General features: G+C 39.1%; 1 protein-coding gene across 3 annotated transcripts in view; it reads right to left on the bottom strand.

The window, feature by feature from the left end:
* Positions 1-18,578, bottom strand: part of LOC120516726 (WD repeat containing planar cell polarity effector) — a 456,415-nt gene that overhangs the window by 188,042 nt on the left and 249,795 nt on the right. For all 3 annotated transcript variants that reach the window (XM_039738613.1, XM_039738612.1, XM_039738614.1), the window contains exon 4: positions 490-534. In XM_039738613.1, the coding sequence (XP_039594547.1) occupies positions 490-534 (45 nt within the window). The remainder of the gene's footprint in view (positions 1-489; positions 535-18,578) is intronic.

Here is an 18,578-nt window from a genome sequence, read left to right as displayed (position 1 = left end):
CAAACAGGCTATACAGCCAATAGTTTACTTTTGCACTTCAAGCTCAATCCACACTATTTGACCCTGAAGGCATCACTTAATCAGCATGTGTCTAAACTGTGAAAAATATATGCAAACATTTGAAATGTATTCTGATATTATAAGTTAGATTAATTAAAGAGACTGGCCAAATAAATTATAATAAAAAGAATAACATATCATCTTGTGCACCACCTGTAACGTTTAAGTGATTGGCATTTGTGGTTAAAATACTCGTAAATGTAGTCAGTAAATGTGTGCTGTAAAAATTAAATAAAAGTTTAATTCACATTATTACAGCCAAACAATACCATTTTTAGGTGAAATTATTTGTGAATATTTAAGTCTGAAAACAGCACATCGCCCTTAAACAGCAATACCAAAAGATATAAATCAGACTTAAATCAGTATTGGGTACATTTATAAATTTACATACATTTATTCTTAAAAGAGACTTTTTTTTTTTTTTACCTGGCTCTCCTTTGTCATAGTACTGATATGTGCCAATATCTGTATCTGTATGGAGAAAAACAAAGATTTGGCATTAGAGATGTGGAGTTGATAGATTCTTCATGACAAGATAAAGAATCGTCATCTTCCAATATCAGGCGCCACCTGGTGCATAAGTGAGACAGCCACAACAGTTCAGTGCACAGGGTGGATTTGCACATAAAGGCTTTGTCGTTTTTCTTTATTTTGGTCCTATCAGAATGAATACTCTAGTAGTTGTTACACAAGGTGTTAAAGAAGTACAGAAAAGTCTGTTTTATTGACAGAGAAGTGCTATCAGTGACCATCACACCATGAGAACCATGGCACTTCAATGGTAATCATTTCCTCCTTGACCAATGCCCCCTTAATCCATCTTCATATCAAGAAACAGATGGCACCAACACAGGAAAATGAACAATGCACCTGCTACAGTAAAATGCTGCAGAAGTCAGTGCTTTTAAAGGAATACTCCACCTAACAATATGTTTTATATGTTACTTACACCATGTAGTTTGTAGTGATGGCTGAGAGAAAAGTTTTAATCTCATGTTTTCATGTAGAACAGAGGTAACAAATTACCTGATATAGTGGGCATTGATTGTGACCAATGCTGGAGAACAGCAAACAACGTAAAAATGTTTGTGATAAATCACACATACTGTATCTTGTGTAGCATAATCCACATCAAGTCATCCAGTCGTATGCTGACAACTTCGAATACTGTACACTGACATTTTCATTTAAATACTGTATTGCTAAATAAACCACATCTGGAAGATTCTTCTGTTGATGAAAATGTAATGCACTCGGACGTGAACAAGCATTTGAACTGTAGACTCGCCTCCCAGCATTACATTAATATTAATAGCGGTGAGCCACAATTTGAATACTTCAGGATTAGTTAGCAGTGGTCTGTGAAACTACACTAAGTGAACTGGCCTTCTGCATGTGGCATTGTCTTTTCCTAATAATACTTTCAATTGTTTCAATGGTTTTCTTTAACTTTTAATCTTTTGTTTTACATGTCTCTCAGTGCTTGCTTTTTGTTGATATCATGCGAATTATAATGTTAGCCAATGAATAAGCTTTTACCAGGCTGGACTCCTGACCAATGAATGAGGCAGGTTTTCAATTCAAATGTTCATTTGTGTCTGAGCATGTTCAGTTTTTGTTCAAGAGAATTCTTATTTAACTATATTTTCATAACAATACACATATTTGGGAGGTTGTGAGTATATGACTGGATGACTTGACATGTACATTATGTGACACGAGTAATGTAAAATTTTTCTCCAAGGACTTTTTGATGCTTTTTGCTGTTGTGCAATGTTAATTAAAATGATCCCAACTGCATTAGAAACTTTGTTATCAGTGTTCTGCATGAAAAAAAAAAAACTCTTTTTCAGTCATCACTACAAACTACACAGGGAAGTAAGGTGAAGGTTTTCTTTAAAGAGCTGAATATTTACAAGGACAGACAATACTATCCTGCCACATGTTTATTCATACTACTGTGCATACACATTGCTAAAATTGCATCTTTCTGACAGATTCAGAAATGGATTACTCTTAATATTATTGCTTCATTTGCAATATTGTTTATTTATTAGCAAGTAGCTGGTTTTAATTTAGAGGAGATTACATTATGTACATGTTCATGACAGATGTGAATTACATGGATTACTGCAGTTCAAAAGAAGAAGATATTTCTCACACACAGATAAAAATAACAGACTGAAGCTCAAGAGAAATATTAAATATGAAACAAAAAAAACAACAGTTTAATAATTCTGTGTGGTATATGAGTATATTATAATCATTGAGTGCATTTTACAAAAATAAAAGTGGTGAATATAGGATCCTGTTAGTGTTTCAGTGTTAACTGAACACTAAACTCTTACTCTGGCATTATGGAAAATATAACAAATTAGCTATGGAGAGTGCTAATTCAGTTAGGAAATGCATATGTTAAGTAGATGAATCTCACCCACAGATACACAATCTGCAAGCAAAAGCACCACACCTTGAATTTCTGACCATTATCATTCCGAACAAGCACTTTTAATAAGACATACGCATTTTGACACTTTGTGTGCTGCTTGTGCAACACTACAATGGTCTATTTCATCATGCACACTAAGGTTATTGAATATCATGAATCAATCTGATACAGCACCAAATCAGCACTGCAGCTCTTACTAGTTAAGCACATAGAAGGTAGAAACACTTCATTTTGAGGCAAAGCAGGCAGAAAAAAAATACCCCAGCAATTAACTTTTCTGGACTTATATTTGTGTTGCAAATGCTGAGATAGAAGGGCTCAGGTACAAATTGAATAATGCTTCAATTCAGCAACGTGTGATTTGTAATTGTGTGATCTGACATCCTTAGGCGACAAAATCAGCAACAGCAGCCATTAATCATTAGTTATAACACCAAGTAATGGCCTTTTATATTGTCAAAGATCATTTACTATCATTTATCGCTGTTTTCTGTTTCATTTGCATTTTTCATAGTCTCAACTTTTCCTTAGTTGTACATCAGAGTATCTCTAAAAATCACCTATCCCTCATCAAGTCATGAAATTACATAAATGTAATACATAACAAACCTTACATTTAAACAAAAAATAAGGCAATATGCTGAAGTCATGTGCACAAAAATCAATAAGTCCTGTGAATCAGTAGTGTGCAGAATGAGTTCGCTACCTCAGCAAAGGATTATGAAATTGTGTGGTGCCAAACCCAAACAGACGGAAACAAAACACGTAATACGTTTCACTAAGGTGTGCTTCTCAGCCCAACTCCACATTATGGGTGATGGTTGTGTCACATGTTTGTTACTGCATACACAAATATGATAGCAATGGCTATTCAAATTAAACCAGACAAAAAAAACTATAAATTAAAAACACATTGCAAATAATAATAATAATAAATCATACCATGTAGCCTAAAAATAGTCAAAAGTCCCGATGTAAATATTTTCTTGTACAGCCACGATAAAGCATTTAGATATTCACAACCCACATGATCACAGCTAAAACTTGCTTGCAATTTTCTACTTTTAATAATCATTACTTATTAAATATCAAGCTATTTATAGTCATTCTACCTGGTATTGAACTTGTCAAGCAGGAATCCAAACCAGCTATGCAACCACAATGCCGGATTTTCCTTGGAAGAGTTTCAAAAATGCTGGCAGCAATGAGAGATTTGTTATTTAATTATAAATAGCAATTTATATTGGCATGACTTGCCAACAGATTTTGTGGCCATTTTTGCTAGAGTGTAATACCTTAAAGAAAGGATTACTGCAATCACTTGTAGCTGGTCAATAAGCAGTTTAAAGATCTCCTTTATCATTAAATGCGTGCCAGTCAAACTAAAACTCACCTACTGTACTACACATGTGTTCATTCCAAAAATTTAGCAAGAAAAAAGGTAAATAATTATTTTCAATTTAAGGAAGCAGGACTCCTATCTTTGAGGGCTAACATTTTAACAATTCATGACATGACACACATATTTCCTTAGTCTCTCAAGGTTGTTCTTAATCTAGAGGAAATGTATACCTGATCAGTGTAGATATTACGTTATCTAAAATGACACTTTTTGGTAAAAATACAGCAGCCGCTGTGTGTATCTGATTCTGATTTGCCGCCTGACCACTTAATCACAATTTATGTTGCCGGAGGCAGACTCCAGGCTACAAGATGTCAAGATGCACCTCAAATTATGTTGTTTAATCAATCCTACAAACTGCTATCCTGCTAGGACTTGATTATTTTTAATTTATGCAGCACATTTCTAATTGCTTCTCTAACATTTATGTGAATCATGCCTAATATGATTGGAGTCTGTTTCTTTTGCAGTACACTGGTTCTTTAGCTTGGCAATGTCTCCTCCATTTGAAGTGTGGTAATGTGATAAGTGAGGCTTGGAGTTTTGTTTTTTTAATCATATTTTGCATTTTTTTTTTAAATAAATGTCATCCTTAATAGCATCACTTGCAATATAGATAGTATTTAAGAAAATGGTTTCTCCTGGCCTACTGTAATGCATCATTTTATACAGCATTTTACTCAGTATTAAATTCTGGGAGTGTCATGCAGTGGGCATGCGTCACAAAGATTTTACGGGTAATAACAACAAACTGGAAATACTGGAAATGTTAGGAACCAGTGTGGATATGCAGTAGTTTTTTAGTCTAAATATTAACTGATGTGTGTTTTTCCCTGTTCAAAGTAGGACTCCTGAAACAATCTATCAGCTTGGGATCCAAAAGCTTTAGTGCAAACCTCAACGTTAATCCTCATTTGCAGCTGTACTCTTTTGAACTCCCAATTCTGATTTGTCTACAGGGACTTATCAGTCATGAAATTCAAACTGTTCCTGAACATTAATTATTTTTAGTTTGCACATTACATGGACTCTGACAATTTATTTTCATATATTATTCTTTTAGGTGTTCCACATTCATGTTGGCCATGCTGTACAGTCTGTTACAGTTGGCAGAGTGTTGCCAAGTCCAAATGTGGCAGTTAAGTGGCAAGGCACACGAATAGGGGGCTCCTAGGAGCTGTAAGCCTGGTCATTGTAAAGAGTGAGCAGTTAGTGAACACCACAAGTCAAATCAATTTATTTTGAATGGCGCTTTTGACTGATTGTTAGCTCAGGGCATATTAGTAAGTTCACAGGTAAGATACAATTCTAAACTTTACGAATTACAGAATGCACACACATAAAAATACATATTAGTTTAAACACACAGTAAAAAATGCAATTTTGAAATAATAGGATCCTAATAGCATGTGCTGTTAATATTATTGTTGAGATATGGCGAGATGACAATGGAGAAGAGGAAAACGAAAGTTCTAGACAGCAGCATCCAGGGAGAAAATACATTTCTGAAAAGTCCACGTTTAGATATAACTCAAAATAAAGGGCAGTGTCAGACATAGTCAGAGTCCTGGAGGACTAGAACCTAGAAGCTCCCATTATCCCAGATGTTAGTAATGGTTTGCACTTACTGAAATACATATATTTCTGTACAGATGATTAACAAACAGCAATGCAATAAAAACAGCTAATCAGTTGCTCTAATCAGGGTAGGCTACACTAAAGTAATGAGTCAGATAGGCAGATTATTGCACAGCTTTGTGGCCATGCAGCCAAAAAACTAGATCTCCCACTGTTGTTTTATTAATCTTTTGTTGTTCAGTGTCTTGAGATCTCAAGGTGTGTTCTGATTTGTAAGTAATGACAAGTTCAGATAAGTAAGAAGGGCCTTGGTCATTTACATGTAACAAGAAGGATTTTGCAATCAGCCCTAAGCTTAACTGGGAGCAAACGTAATCATTTAAGAACAAGTTATGTGGTGGTCCTTTATAGTTCTTGTAATGTAACACATTGCATGGTCAGTTCTACTAATAATACTAACCTTGTCTGCATATTAAAACTTCAAGAGGGGTAATTTCAATGCTGACTTTGTCTATTTACCATCAATCTGATTTCAAGATGTTATTTAAAACCTTACTATCTTAAACAGTGCAGAAAAGTATCATAATTTGAACTTCATTAATGTTATTCAGTTAATTAATAAAAAAATACACAGCAAATATAGTGAAAATTGCAATAATAACAACTGTAAAGCAAGATTAGTGCCAAGACAATTTAAGCAAAGGAGGAACTGAGCTTTCAATGGGGGACATGATTCATGATGCATGATTACAATACAAATAAAGCCCGCATTATTTCCTATTTATAACAAATATGTCTGAGAGTGCATAAGCAAAAGATTACGGCAAGTACTCAAGCTCATGCACACAGAAAAACCAACACATTATTTTCAATTCACAACAAAATGCCTTAGCATTTATAAACAGCAGATTACATCAAAAGAACTTCATCTTGCATTACACAACACTGCAGGATCACACTGTAACATGCCAAAAGGCAGGTTATATCGATCAAACACATGTATGGTAGCTTTATTAATATTTTAACAGAGTTCATTTGTAATTGTATTCCAATGTTTGAATGAGTTCCAAAATGATACAACTAGTATTGTGAGATTTCTTAACTATTTTGAGGCCCTCCCCAATGGGGTGACAGGCCGAAATGCGATTGATGCATCTGTTGAGGGCTGCTTGTCCATCGCCAAGGCACCCGCAGGTTTACATTGCCCCGCATGTTCACAACAACCTGAAAGTTTGCAGAGTCACAGAGACAACCTCAAGCTCACCGCCTCCTCCTGCAACACATCTGTCACCCTATGGGTGATGCAGGGAATATTATAACTTGGCCATTGACCTAGCTCTGGCCCTGCCCATTTGCTCTGTCTATGTGTAGTAGAGTGGTAAATCCTGTTTCAACAAATAACCTTGCTGTTTCTGTTTTGAATGGAATAAAGCTGGTTTTCCTGAAGCCCTTAGACTCAGTCTCATCTTTTGGGTGTAAGCAACTCATGCATCACAGTATCAAATACTTTCCTGCACTTCATTTTGCATTGCCTTCTCTGGCTGTAACTCTTGTACACAGGTTTTGTTATATTGAAGAGATGTTTGTGACGAGAAACTAGTACTGATGCTAAAAACATTGAGGACATCAAACTGAGAGAGGTCATGACATACTGATTGAAGGCAACCAAAACTCCTTGAGACTGACAAATACCAAAAGAGAAATCCACCTTTTGGCAGGTGGCAGTAGATATCCGAACAAGGACACAAACACAGCTAAGGCCCAAGAGAATACAATATGGAAACTGTCTTTGGAGTGTGACTCTTCATGTGGCAGCTTAGTGTCAAGGATGCCATGGTGACAGGGACCCACACAGGAGACTTTTATCTGATGGCCTGAGTCCTCATTGACCAGTCCTGACATGAAGTGATTGGTGCTGTGCTTACAAGTAAAACTTAGGGGTGATTCTGGGAAGAGTTGAGAGGGGAGATGAGTTTCTTCTCCCTTTGCACACTGTACCCTTCCTTTGTATTCTGTCTTTCAATACACCAGGATTTTGATAAATTGCATGCCTTTGCAATTCTGAACTGAAGAAAATTCTATCACAGTGTGTATTAGTTATTTGTTTTGAGTTCACATTATAATACTGACTTCATTTCATATTAAGTAACTGCCCTTGAAATTCCTTGATGCGTTCCATTGCAGATCTGCTTCATTCTGAGCATATTTTTAATATTATGAGTGTCTAAATGCATAACAAATGAGATTAGTATTACTAAAATATACATTTAAATGTATGTGGGCTATAGACATACTGAATTTCCATGTAAATGAGACCTACAGAGCTTAAGATAGCATAACATGAAATGGACTGAAGAGTAATAGTGGCCGAGTCCCAATCTCCAGCTATTATAATTGGAGAAGGTGATTGAAAAGGCTAACATAGTACATGTTTAAATAAGAAAACAAAATAAAAACTTTTTAAACATTCTACAAAGATATCATCTGCAGTCCTAGACTTCAGTTGAGTTTATACTTTTAGGAAAGAAACATATATTCTTGGAAGGGTTCAAAAGGACTCAACAGAGTTCTGGATTAAAGGTACTACAAAATGAGGAGAAGACAGAGAAATGGAATATGTAGGACTTGAAAAGCAGAACATAAACAAACCTGAAAGAAGTGGTTCAGTTTCCTGAAGAATACATACAAGATTTATTCAAACAATACATATTAGATTTATCCAAACATTTTTTATGAAACAGGAAATTGCAATGGGACTGACTGGATGAAACTAAGGAGCCATATTCAAGACATCCTAACAAATAGACTGGAACAATGTGGAAAATTAGACAAAGTGATCACTTCCACCATATGTCCTCCAGGACCCTCCTCATCCTGCCTGGATCCCATATAAGCACCTTCTACCCCACCTTACCTCTGATCTTGGACTCCAGTCTGAAAAGACATAACACATTTATCATATTTTTTTTTCTTGCTTTTTAGAATATATGGGGATAAAGAAAATACCCCAACCCATTCTGATTTGTCTTTGTGTCATTCTTACAGGGGAAAGAACTCATTATTGACGCAGGAAGGCATGTTAGTGTAACAGTAAAATAGCAGGATCAATCACCAGACAAGAGAACACTGTCTATTCGGTGTCAATGAGGATGCACATTCTTAAGTCTACACACCTCATGTGCAACCTTCAAAAGTGGTTCCTGCACATTCTACTGATGGATATAATTGCTCAGATTAAGGAAGAAACTAAGAGGAAGAGAGAGAGAGAAACCTATGGAAAGAAAGACAGAACATTACTCAGTGGAAAAACTTGCTTCACGGGATGTACTGCATGTCAACTGGAGCTCCCGGAAGAGCAGTGCTACTAGTAGTAATATCATGTGTGCAGAGGACAGTGAAATTCACACTTATATGTGTAACCAACAGGCTGCACATTACCACTCTGGCACCTAGATAGATAGATAGATAGATAGACAGACAGACAGACAGACAGACAGACAGACAGACAGACAGATGGTAGTGCAACTTCTCAAGAATTAGCCAAAAAATGTTCAATGAGAAAATGGAACTTCCAGTGCAATCGAATTTTTTCTAAACCAGAAAATGAGCAATCTTAAAGAAATGCACAAGCCCAATAACAAAAATGTTTTAAAGAAAAAATAATTTTACAGAACAGTTTTGTGAAATGTTAGAACTCCTGTGAGGATGTCAGCTCATTCAAATATTTATATCTAGCACAACACTTAGACCAGGGATATACTTAACGTTCCGTGATGCATGAACTGCTACTACACAAGCAATGTACTGTCTATACTTGCACGTATAATTTAAGTTAATCAGGTGGATTCCACCAAGTGTCAGTGTGAGAAATCATCACAGGGAGAAAATAACGTCCGGCTTCGCTGTGTTGCAAGTTGACAGAAGAAAGATGTTAAAAATAAAAATTATTTGCATTCTGATGCAAAAAAAAAAAATGGCAACAGTGACACAGAATATCAAGACAATATGTGATACCTTTAAATGTATCCCATTATTACAATATGGAATATGCAATGCTTGTATTGCCTATGCGAGAAGTGGATGAAGAAAAACACCAGGAACAGATTTGCATGTCAGCTTCACCACATCAAACCATTCTTCAAACATCAAAGCACACAGAGTGATCCTGTTGGAGCTACCAGCCTGCTTTCATATGTTGATAGTAAACAATGATGCTGACATCATATACCAAAACCTGCACACACATACCACCCATATTTTTGCTGGTACTGCAAATCATGCACACATCATGTAAATTTTTGAGGACATGCTCAGAGAACGTGTCAAAAGAACACTGGGAATGCATGGCAGCCATGATTAAAGTTAAGCTTAACATGCATCACAGGAAAATTAATGGAAGGAATTATTAAGGATAAGATTGAGCAACACATGGCAAGGACAGGAGTTATTCTGAACAGTCAGCATGGGTTCAGAAGAGGGAGATCGTGTTTTACTAACATGCTGGATTTCTATGAGGAGGCGACAAAAGGATCAAAGTGGAGCTTATGATATTATTTATCTGGACTTTCAGAAAGCATTTGATAAGGTGCCACATGAGAGGTTGGGCATCAAGTTAAAAGAAGTGGGAGTTCAGGGTGATGTTTTTAGATGGGTGCAGAATTGGCTCAGACACAGGAAGCAGAGGGTGATGGTGCGAGGAACCGTATCAGAACTGGCCCATATTAAGAGTGGTGACCAGCAGGGGGCAGTGCTAGGGCTGCTGCTATTTTTAATATATATATAAATGATTTAGATAGAAATATAAGTATCAAGCAGGTTAAGTTTGCAAATGATACCAAGATAGGTGGATTAGCAGATAATTGGGAATCCGTTATATCATTACAGAAGGACTTGGATAGCATACAGGCTTGGGCAGATTTGTGGCAGATGAAATTTAATGTCAGTAAATGTTAAGTATTACACATAGGAAGTAAAAATGTTAGGTTTGAATACATAATGGGCGGTCGGAAAATCAATACACCTTATGAGAAGGATTTAGGAGTCATAGTGGACTCTAAGCTATCAACTTCCCGACAGTGTTCAGAAGCCATTAAGAAGGCTAACAGAATGCTAGGGTATATAGCACGATGTGTCGAGTACAAGTCCAAGGAGGTTATGCTCAACCTTTTATAATGCACTGGTGAGGCCTCATCTTGAGTACTGTGTGCAGTTTTGGTCTCCAGGCTACAAAAAGGACATAGCAGCACTAGAAAAGGTCCAGAGAAGAGCGACTAGGCTGACTCCAGGGCTACAGGGGTTGAATTATGAGGAAAGATTAAAAGAGCTGAGCCTTTACAGTTTAAGCAAAAGAAGATTAAGAGGTGACATGATTGAAGTGTTTAAAATTATGAAGGGAATTAGTACAGTGGATCGAGACTGTTATTTTAAAATGAGTTCATCAAGATCACGGGGATACAATTGGAAACTTGTTAAGGGTAAATTGTGCACAAACATTAGGATGCTTTTCTTTACACAAAGAACGATAGACACTTGGAATAAGCTACCAAGTAGTGTGGTAGACAGTAAGACGTTAGGGGCTTTCAAAGCTCGACTTGATGTTTTCTTGGAGGAAATAAGTGGATAGGACTGGCGAGCTTTGTTGGACTGAATGGCCTGTTCTCGTCTGGAGTGTTCTAATATTCTAATGTTCTAATACATATGAGCATGAGTCCTGAATGTGAAGTATAAACCAGCCCTTACACTACAGTCTGATCTGCATTAAGTGCTGCTAGTAGTGTCATTTTTTTATTCTCTCCATTAGCCGTTGAGTAATGCGTCTACAACTTCAGCAGTACCACAGTATGGTGAGATGTAACACGGACCTAAATTGGGATTAAAATAAAAAACAGATGGCAAATTAACAAGGCAGCATGTTGAAGTATCTACATACATGATACTCTTCATTCACCCACCTGCACAATGAAAGAGGAGACTAACATTTCCTCAGAAGTTGTTCTGTCTCAGAGTATTTTATTCAGTAGCCACAACACTCGGTATAATAACTGACTTGTTAGCAGAAGTTAAAGTTCCTGTGATGGAAGAAACCTTACATAACCCTGACCAAACCCTGTTGGCAGCTCTTGCAGGATATGACAGAAGATTGATAAGACTGCCAGGAGGAAATTCTCCACAGCTGCAGCTCCTGCTTTTCCCACACTGAGAACTATGATTTGGTGTAAAGGGCAAATAAAAGTTGCATCTAAATGTGAAATTTTATCAGGCAAAGGCAATCAGGCAGTTTGGATGCAGCAACAGGTTGGACGTCATCCTGCCAGTCAGTCTGCCACACGCATGGCCTTCAACAAAACAGCAGGGCTTACAGAGCTTGCCAAGGTATCGTGCAAAGTTCCATTTGTGACGGTCTTTATATGAAAAACATTTATATGTTACTTATATAAAAGCCACATGGAATGTTGTTTATCTATATGTATTTAATTATCTTCCTACAACATAATGTTAAAGTAGACTGCAGAGCTTCCTGTGTTTGATCTACACAGGAATGCTGTCAGAGTATCTGTACTGTACCTTTGGATGGCAGTATAGCTGGATGTTGCAGGCATAATTTAAGCACTGTGGAGACAGCTGAGACCCTTGCCCAGCCTCGATGCCCCTATGGGGGAGAGGACATATTCGGGGCAATACCTCCCCCGGAACATGAGAGGGAAATCCTCCAGGATTGCATCGGGGCCACAGGCTTGGAGCTTGGAAACTCAGCCCTGCTAGATCCTGTGGCCAGTCCCAGAGCCCTGGACTGCAGCACTTCTGCCACACCCGGGAGTGCTGCCCGAAGAGAATCACAGAGCACCTGGAGCACTTCCTCATTCTGATCAGGGAGCCAGAGTCGTATGGAAGGTGGACGATGCTTGAGGGAGAAGAGTCAAGGTGGCACAAGGACTGAGCTGCATTATTGTGGTGTTTTGTACACTCTGTCCTGGAGAGAAAAGGAAGGAAAATAAATTGTGTGTTGTTGGCACTTGTGTGTGTCTCTGTGCCTGTCTCTGTCTGGTTTGTGGAGCTGAGCTGTATGCACCCTGGCATATCACAGTACATATTACTCAAATATTATATTAGTCAAATACTATAGGCTATATTAATGACACACAACATGAGATTAAGGCAAACAACACATTTTTGTATAGTTTAAACAACATAAAAACATGCTGGTTGAACACACAAGCAAAGCAGAGAGAGAGAGAGACAGAGAGATGAAAATAATAATTTACCTTACACGAAACTCCCTCATTCAGTCACCATTAATGTGAATCTACTACTGGAATATCAGACGGAAGGGCAGGGGTCTCTCTTACTGAACTAATGGAGTTATTACACTGCCAATGTTACTAGGCTAAATGAGAGGTGTGTAATGCTTGCTTTACCTCTTCTGCTGGTTTTGACTAGAGTGGGAAATGGTTATAAAGTCTAACAGCCCATAAAATGATGCACAGTACAGGAAGAAGCATTTTGTATGTCTTTCTTAATTTTCCTACTGCTAGGCTCTCACTATCCAACTGCTGCCTAAGAGGAACTCGTTCACTTAGAGTGACATTCAAATTTTAGCATCCATGTCATAAAAGCACAAGACAGAGAGTAAAACAATACCCAGTAGCACTTAGCTGGCAACAGGAGCCAAAGTATTGTTGCAGATAAAGATGGGCTGGAACATGAAGAGGACCCACAAGACGGCCAGCAGGTATGTGAACACATGCTAAACTAAATTGAACATAAGATGTTAACCAGAATCTTATTGCCTTACAACTAGACTAAGCATAAGCACTGAAGAACCACTGGTCATTGGAGAAGAGTTTCCACTCTTATGGGTCCAGATCTATGGACATAAGATTACACACGGGGTCCAGTTTGCCTCTAGCCAAGAGTAAGAGCTAAATAAGAGCTGATAGAATTGGAAAGGACAAAGAAAAGACACAGAAACTAGTAGACGGGATCAATGGTACAATGTGAAAAAGGCCACAGAAAGATTGATAATGAGAATGACATCATTTATGCTTTTAAAGCTTCTCTGTGGAGGGAGGACACTTTTAGCAGTTCTCAGCAGAAGACATTCCACAAACCACAAATGGATGTTTAAAAAGGCAAAAGTATTTGAACAAAGTATACTGATCAATGATTATTTCCTGGTTAAACACCTCCAGCAGCTAATAATCTCAAAAAGGAAAAGTCATAATGTCTGGCCACAGCTCCAGATACATGCAGTATATCTCTTAGTTTATGCCTAAGCTATACTGCTGCTGTGATAGAATTGACAAGCAGGCAGCACCAGTTTTTTGTTTCAGAATTCAAGTTTGGAGTATTAGAGGTTTATACAAACCTTGTCTAATATTGAATCAGCTTTGCAAGAAAATCTGTGGGCATTAATTCTACAATTTGATTTTATTTTACTAATGCTACTGTAGGGTGGCACTGTGGCACAGTGATAGCACTACTGCCTTTTAGTAAGGAGACCAGGGCTTGCATCTTGGATCCTCCCTGCATGGAGTTTGCATTTTCTCCCTGTGTCTACAGGGGTCTCCTCAGGTGCTATGGTTTCCTCTCACAGTCCTAACACATGCAAGTCAGGTGGACTGGTGATACTACATTGGCCCTAGTGAGTGTTTAGTATGTGGGTGTGTGTGTGTGTGTGTGTGTGTGTGTATTGGCCCTGGAATATGCTGGCACCCTGTCCAGGGTTTGTTCCTGCCTTGCATACTACACTGGCTGGGATAGGCTCCAACACCCTCCATGATCCTGTTCAGGTCTACGCATAGGACTCTGATACAACTGAATCTGCTTAAACACAGAACACCTGAAAAGTTACTCAACCAGTAATATTAGTATTATCATTAATGGAAAAAGTGACAGGGTTTTGAAAATTGATCATATTTCATCCTGCGAGAAACTAAACTGTTGACCTGTAAGGGCTATTATATACTAATGCCAATGAATTCTCTTGGTTAGTAAAATGTTTTGAGTTAGCAAATCAAACTATACTAGTTCAGCTTCAGACAATTGTTGGATGGATATTTGGATAACAAATAATTCTAAAAATACCAGGGGTCTGTCACAATAACAGTATTTTGAGCAGATTGATAATGAGAATCAAATCATTTATGGGGCGGCACGGTGGCAGAGAGGTAGTGGTGCTGCCTCGCAGTAAGGAGACCTGGGTTCGCTTTCCGGGTCCTCCATGCGTGGAGTTTGCATGTTTTCCCGTTGTCAGCGTGGGTTTCCTCCGGGTGCTCCGGTTTCCTCCCGCAGTCCAAAGACATGCAGGTTAGGTGCATTGTCGATCCTAAATTGTCCCTAGTGTGTGCTTAGTGTGTGTATGCTCTGCGGTGGGCTGGCACCCTGTCTGGGGTTTGTTCTTGCCTGACTCTCTGTGCTGGCTGGTATTGGCTCCAGCAGACCCCTGTGACCCTGTGTTAGGATATAGCGGGTTGGATGATGACTGACATCATTTATGCTTTCAAAGTATTTCTGTTGAGTGAGAAAACTTTCAGCAACTCCTTAAAATGGATGGCAAGTGATGTGGCTTCCATCCATCCATTGTCCACCCTTATCCAAAGTCGGGTCGCAGGGGCAGCAGGCTAAGCAGGGAAGGCTCTCCCGGATAACTGAACTCCTCTCCCTATCTCTAAGGGAAAGTCCAGCCACCCTGCAGAGAAAACTCATTTTGGCCGCTTGTGTCCGCGATCTTGCTCTTTCGGTCACTACCCAAAGCTCATGGTCATAGGTGAAGGTAGGAACATAGATCGACTGGTAAATTGACAGCCCCGGCTTTTGACTCAGCTCTCTCTTCACCACGATGGACCGTTGCCGAGCCCCCATTACTGCGGATGCCGCATCAATCCGTCTGTCAAACTCCCGCTTCATTCTTCCCTCACTCATGAACAAGACCCCAAGATACTTGAACTCCTCCACTTGAGGCAGTAATGTGTTTCCAACCCGGAGAGAGCATTCCACCCTTTTCCGGCTGAGAACCATGGGATTTAGCGGTGCTGACTCTCATCTCCGCCGCTTCACACTCGGCTGCAAACCGCTCCAGTGAGAGCTGGAGGTCACTGTCCGATGAAGCCAACAGAACCATGTCATCCGCAAATAGCAGAGACGAGATTCTGAGGTCACCGAACCAGACCCCCTCCGCTCCTTGGCTGCGCCTAGAAATTCTGTCCATAAAACTTATGAAGAGAATTGGTGACAAAGGGCAGCCCTGGCGGAGTCCAACCTAAACAGGAAACGAGTTCAACTTATTACCGGCAATGTGGACCAAGCTCCTACTCCTCCTGTACAGGGACTGAATGGCTCATAACAACGAGCCTTGTACCCTGAACTCTTGGAGCACGCCCCACAGGATGCTTCGAGGAACATGGTCGAAATCTCCAAATCCACAAAACACATGTGGACTGTTTGGGCAAATTCCCATGCCCCTCCAGGATCCTGGCCAGGGTATAGAGCTGGTCCAGTGTTCCACGGCCAGGATGGAATCTGCATTGTTCCTCTTGTATCCGAGATTCGACTGAACTCTCTTCTCCAGCACCCCTGAATAGACCTTACCACGGAGGCTGAGGAGTGTAATCCCCCTATAGTTGGAGCACATCCTCCAGTCATCCTTCTTAAAAAGGGGGAGCACCACCCCGGTTTGCCAATCCAGATGCACTGCCCACAATGTCGATGTGATGTTGCAGAGACGTGTCAACCAGGACAGCCCCACAACATCCAGAGCCTTGAGGAACCCAGGATGAACCTCGTCCACCCCAGGGGCCCCGCCACCTCGGAGCTTTTTAAGTAACTCGGTGACCTCAGCCCCTGATATGGACGAGACCGGGGAGTCCTCCAGCTCTGCTTCCTCTGTTCCTTCCACCAATAAGGTCTGCAGTTGAAGTCAGCAGGACCCCATCTCCACTGTACACAGTGATGCGGCTTCTTTAAGACTAAAAGAAAAACAAATTTAAAAAAAAATCTTCCAGTTTGTATTGCTTTACTTAATTTATTAAAGTGGACACTTTTATTTTTTAGTTGCCCTTCATACACTACAGTTAATAACCATTTACAAATTGTGTCATTCAGTATTACAACCTCAGAATACACCAGGGAAAGCAAGCAGATTTAAAGTAAAAGATGTATAGCCATTGAGATATTCTCAACTGCCTGCCAAATTACGCAGTTTATCTGGATTTATAGTGCACCATTTTATTAAATTTGAACCGCAGTACTGTAAACTGCTTTGTGAAGCATTTTAAAATTTTTAGTATGACTCATGCTGTCTAAAAATGACTGACTGATTTACATTCCTGAACATCAAAAGGAAAAGAGTTCTGCTGTTTACGAGAGACAACATAGAGTGATTTTCCAGCATCGTGTCCAAGTTATGTTACTGGAACAAGTAGCAAGAACACAATGCATACATTTTATGTGAACAGGAACTGTATATGCACTGAGGGTAATTAAATAAACCAGTGAAGTGTAACTTAATGATCTGAATGACAGAAGCTCAAGTTTATAGTCTATTCTCAACTCAGCTGTACTTTTATAAAGATCTGCAAGGACAGAGACTTGTATCTAATAAAAGCAATAATTCATAGCTAAGCTAAGCTTGACTCCATATAAGGAACACTAGAAAATATAAGCAAGTCTGATCATGGTTCATATATTGTGAAAAAATTAAATGATCTTATATATAACATACTATATGAGTACAAATAATTAAAACGAAAGTAAAAATATACATGAATACAAGGTTTTTGATTGTCTTTTTGAACTTCACATACAAAGGAAAAATGAAGCAAATGCAAAATTAACTTTTGAACAACAATATACATTGCTAAACTCTTCCTTTTCCGTCTTCCTTTACATTATCTAAACTATTGAAAAACTTGCAAAACGTAGAGGTGCCACGGGGATGAGCATTTAGTGAGTAAACACACTCACATGCTGCTGCTAATGGTCAAATTGGACAGACTCTTGTTGCTTACTTATAAAGGCAGCATTTTGACTTTAACACCCTGACATTAGCAGTGAAGCTCAGGGCCCTTAAACTGATGACCACCATGTGTAACATGATCTAAAGGCCTCTAGCTTCAGGAATGTACATCTAATTGAGTTATTCTGAATGGTGGGATTGTGTTGCCAAGCATGACACCTCTAACTGGTATAAGTTGTGTTTGCTGACAACACAGCACTTGCACGTCTGATTACCAACAATGATGAAACAGCAATTGTGTGATAACATTAGTTTCTTCCCCCAGTAAAAAAGCTGATGATGGACTTTAGGAGACTGGGTTGGTGGGGGGTGTCATACCTTTATTGATATTAATGGAATTGCTGATGTAAAAGTGAATACATTCAAGGTTATTGTTATGTGTTGTGGAATATGGCTGGCAGCTTATCCCGGCCAGTACCCCCAAGCCACCAGATGGAGCCATCCCTGCAACATGGGGGTGCCCCGAATTCCAGCAGGGCATCATGGACATTGGAATCTTTCTTCACAGCTCTGCTGGATAACGTGGGGACTGCCAGGGGATGCTGCAGGGAGGCCCCAGGGACTTCTATTTTTCCTATAGCCCGGAGGTGGAAAGCCCTGGTTATTCCATCTACTGTATGCCCACCAATTTCTACCAACATACTATGAAATCCCTCCTTCTCATCTCAGGACTGGAAAACACTGCTGAGAATGGTGAAATGGGTAGAGAATATTACTGGTACACAGGTCACTATTGTCCCAGACATTTATGGGGTCAGTATTGTCACAAGTACAGAGGACAGTGAAGTTCTTACTTGCATGCTCAGTTCTTACTTGCATACTTACATGTGCAACATGATGTCATACTCTGGCACCATGATTAATGAGTAGAACTAATTTACCTCAAAATACTGTATGTAACAAACAAGGTTGCCAGGTCCTTAAAAAATCATAGCCCAAGGACAGCTTAAAAATAGTCAATTTGCCCAAAAATAGCCCAATACCTGAAATAGACAATATAACACAGAGTCCCTGTTTGGGATTTTACGGCGGTAAAGAACATATACAAGGGCAAATAAAAGGGGAAGGAGTGT

This window comes from Polypterus senegalus, chromosome 16, assembly GCF_016835505.1.
Source record: "Polypterus senegalus isolate Bchr_013 chromosome 16, ASM1683550v1, whole genome shotgun sequence".
Classification (NCBI taxonomy): Eukaryota; Metazoa; Chordata; class Cladistia; order Polypteriformes; family Polypteridae; genus Polypterus; species Polypterus senegalus.
The sequence above is the reverse complement of the archived record's forward strand: the minus strand, read 5'-3'. Positions and strand labels throughout refer to the sequence as shown.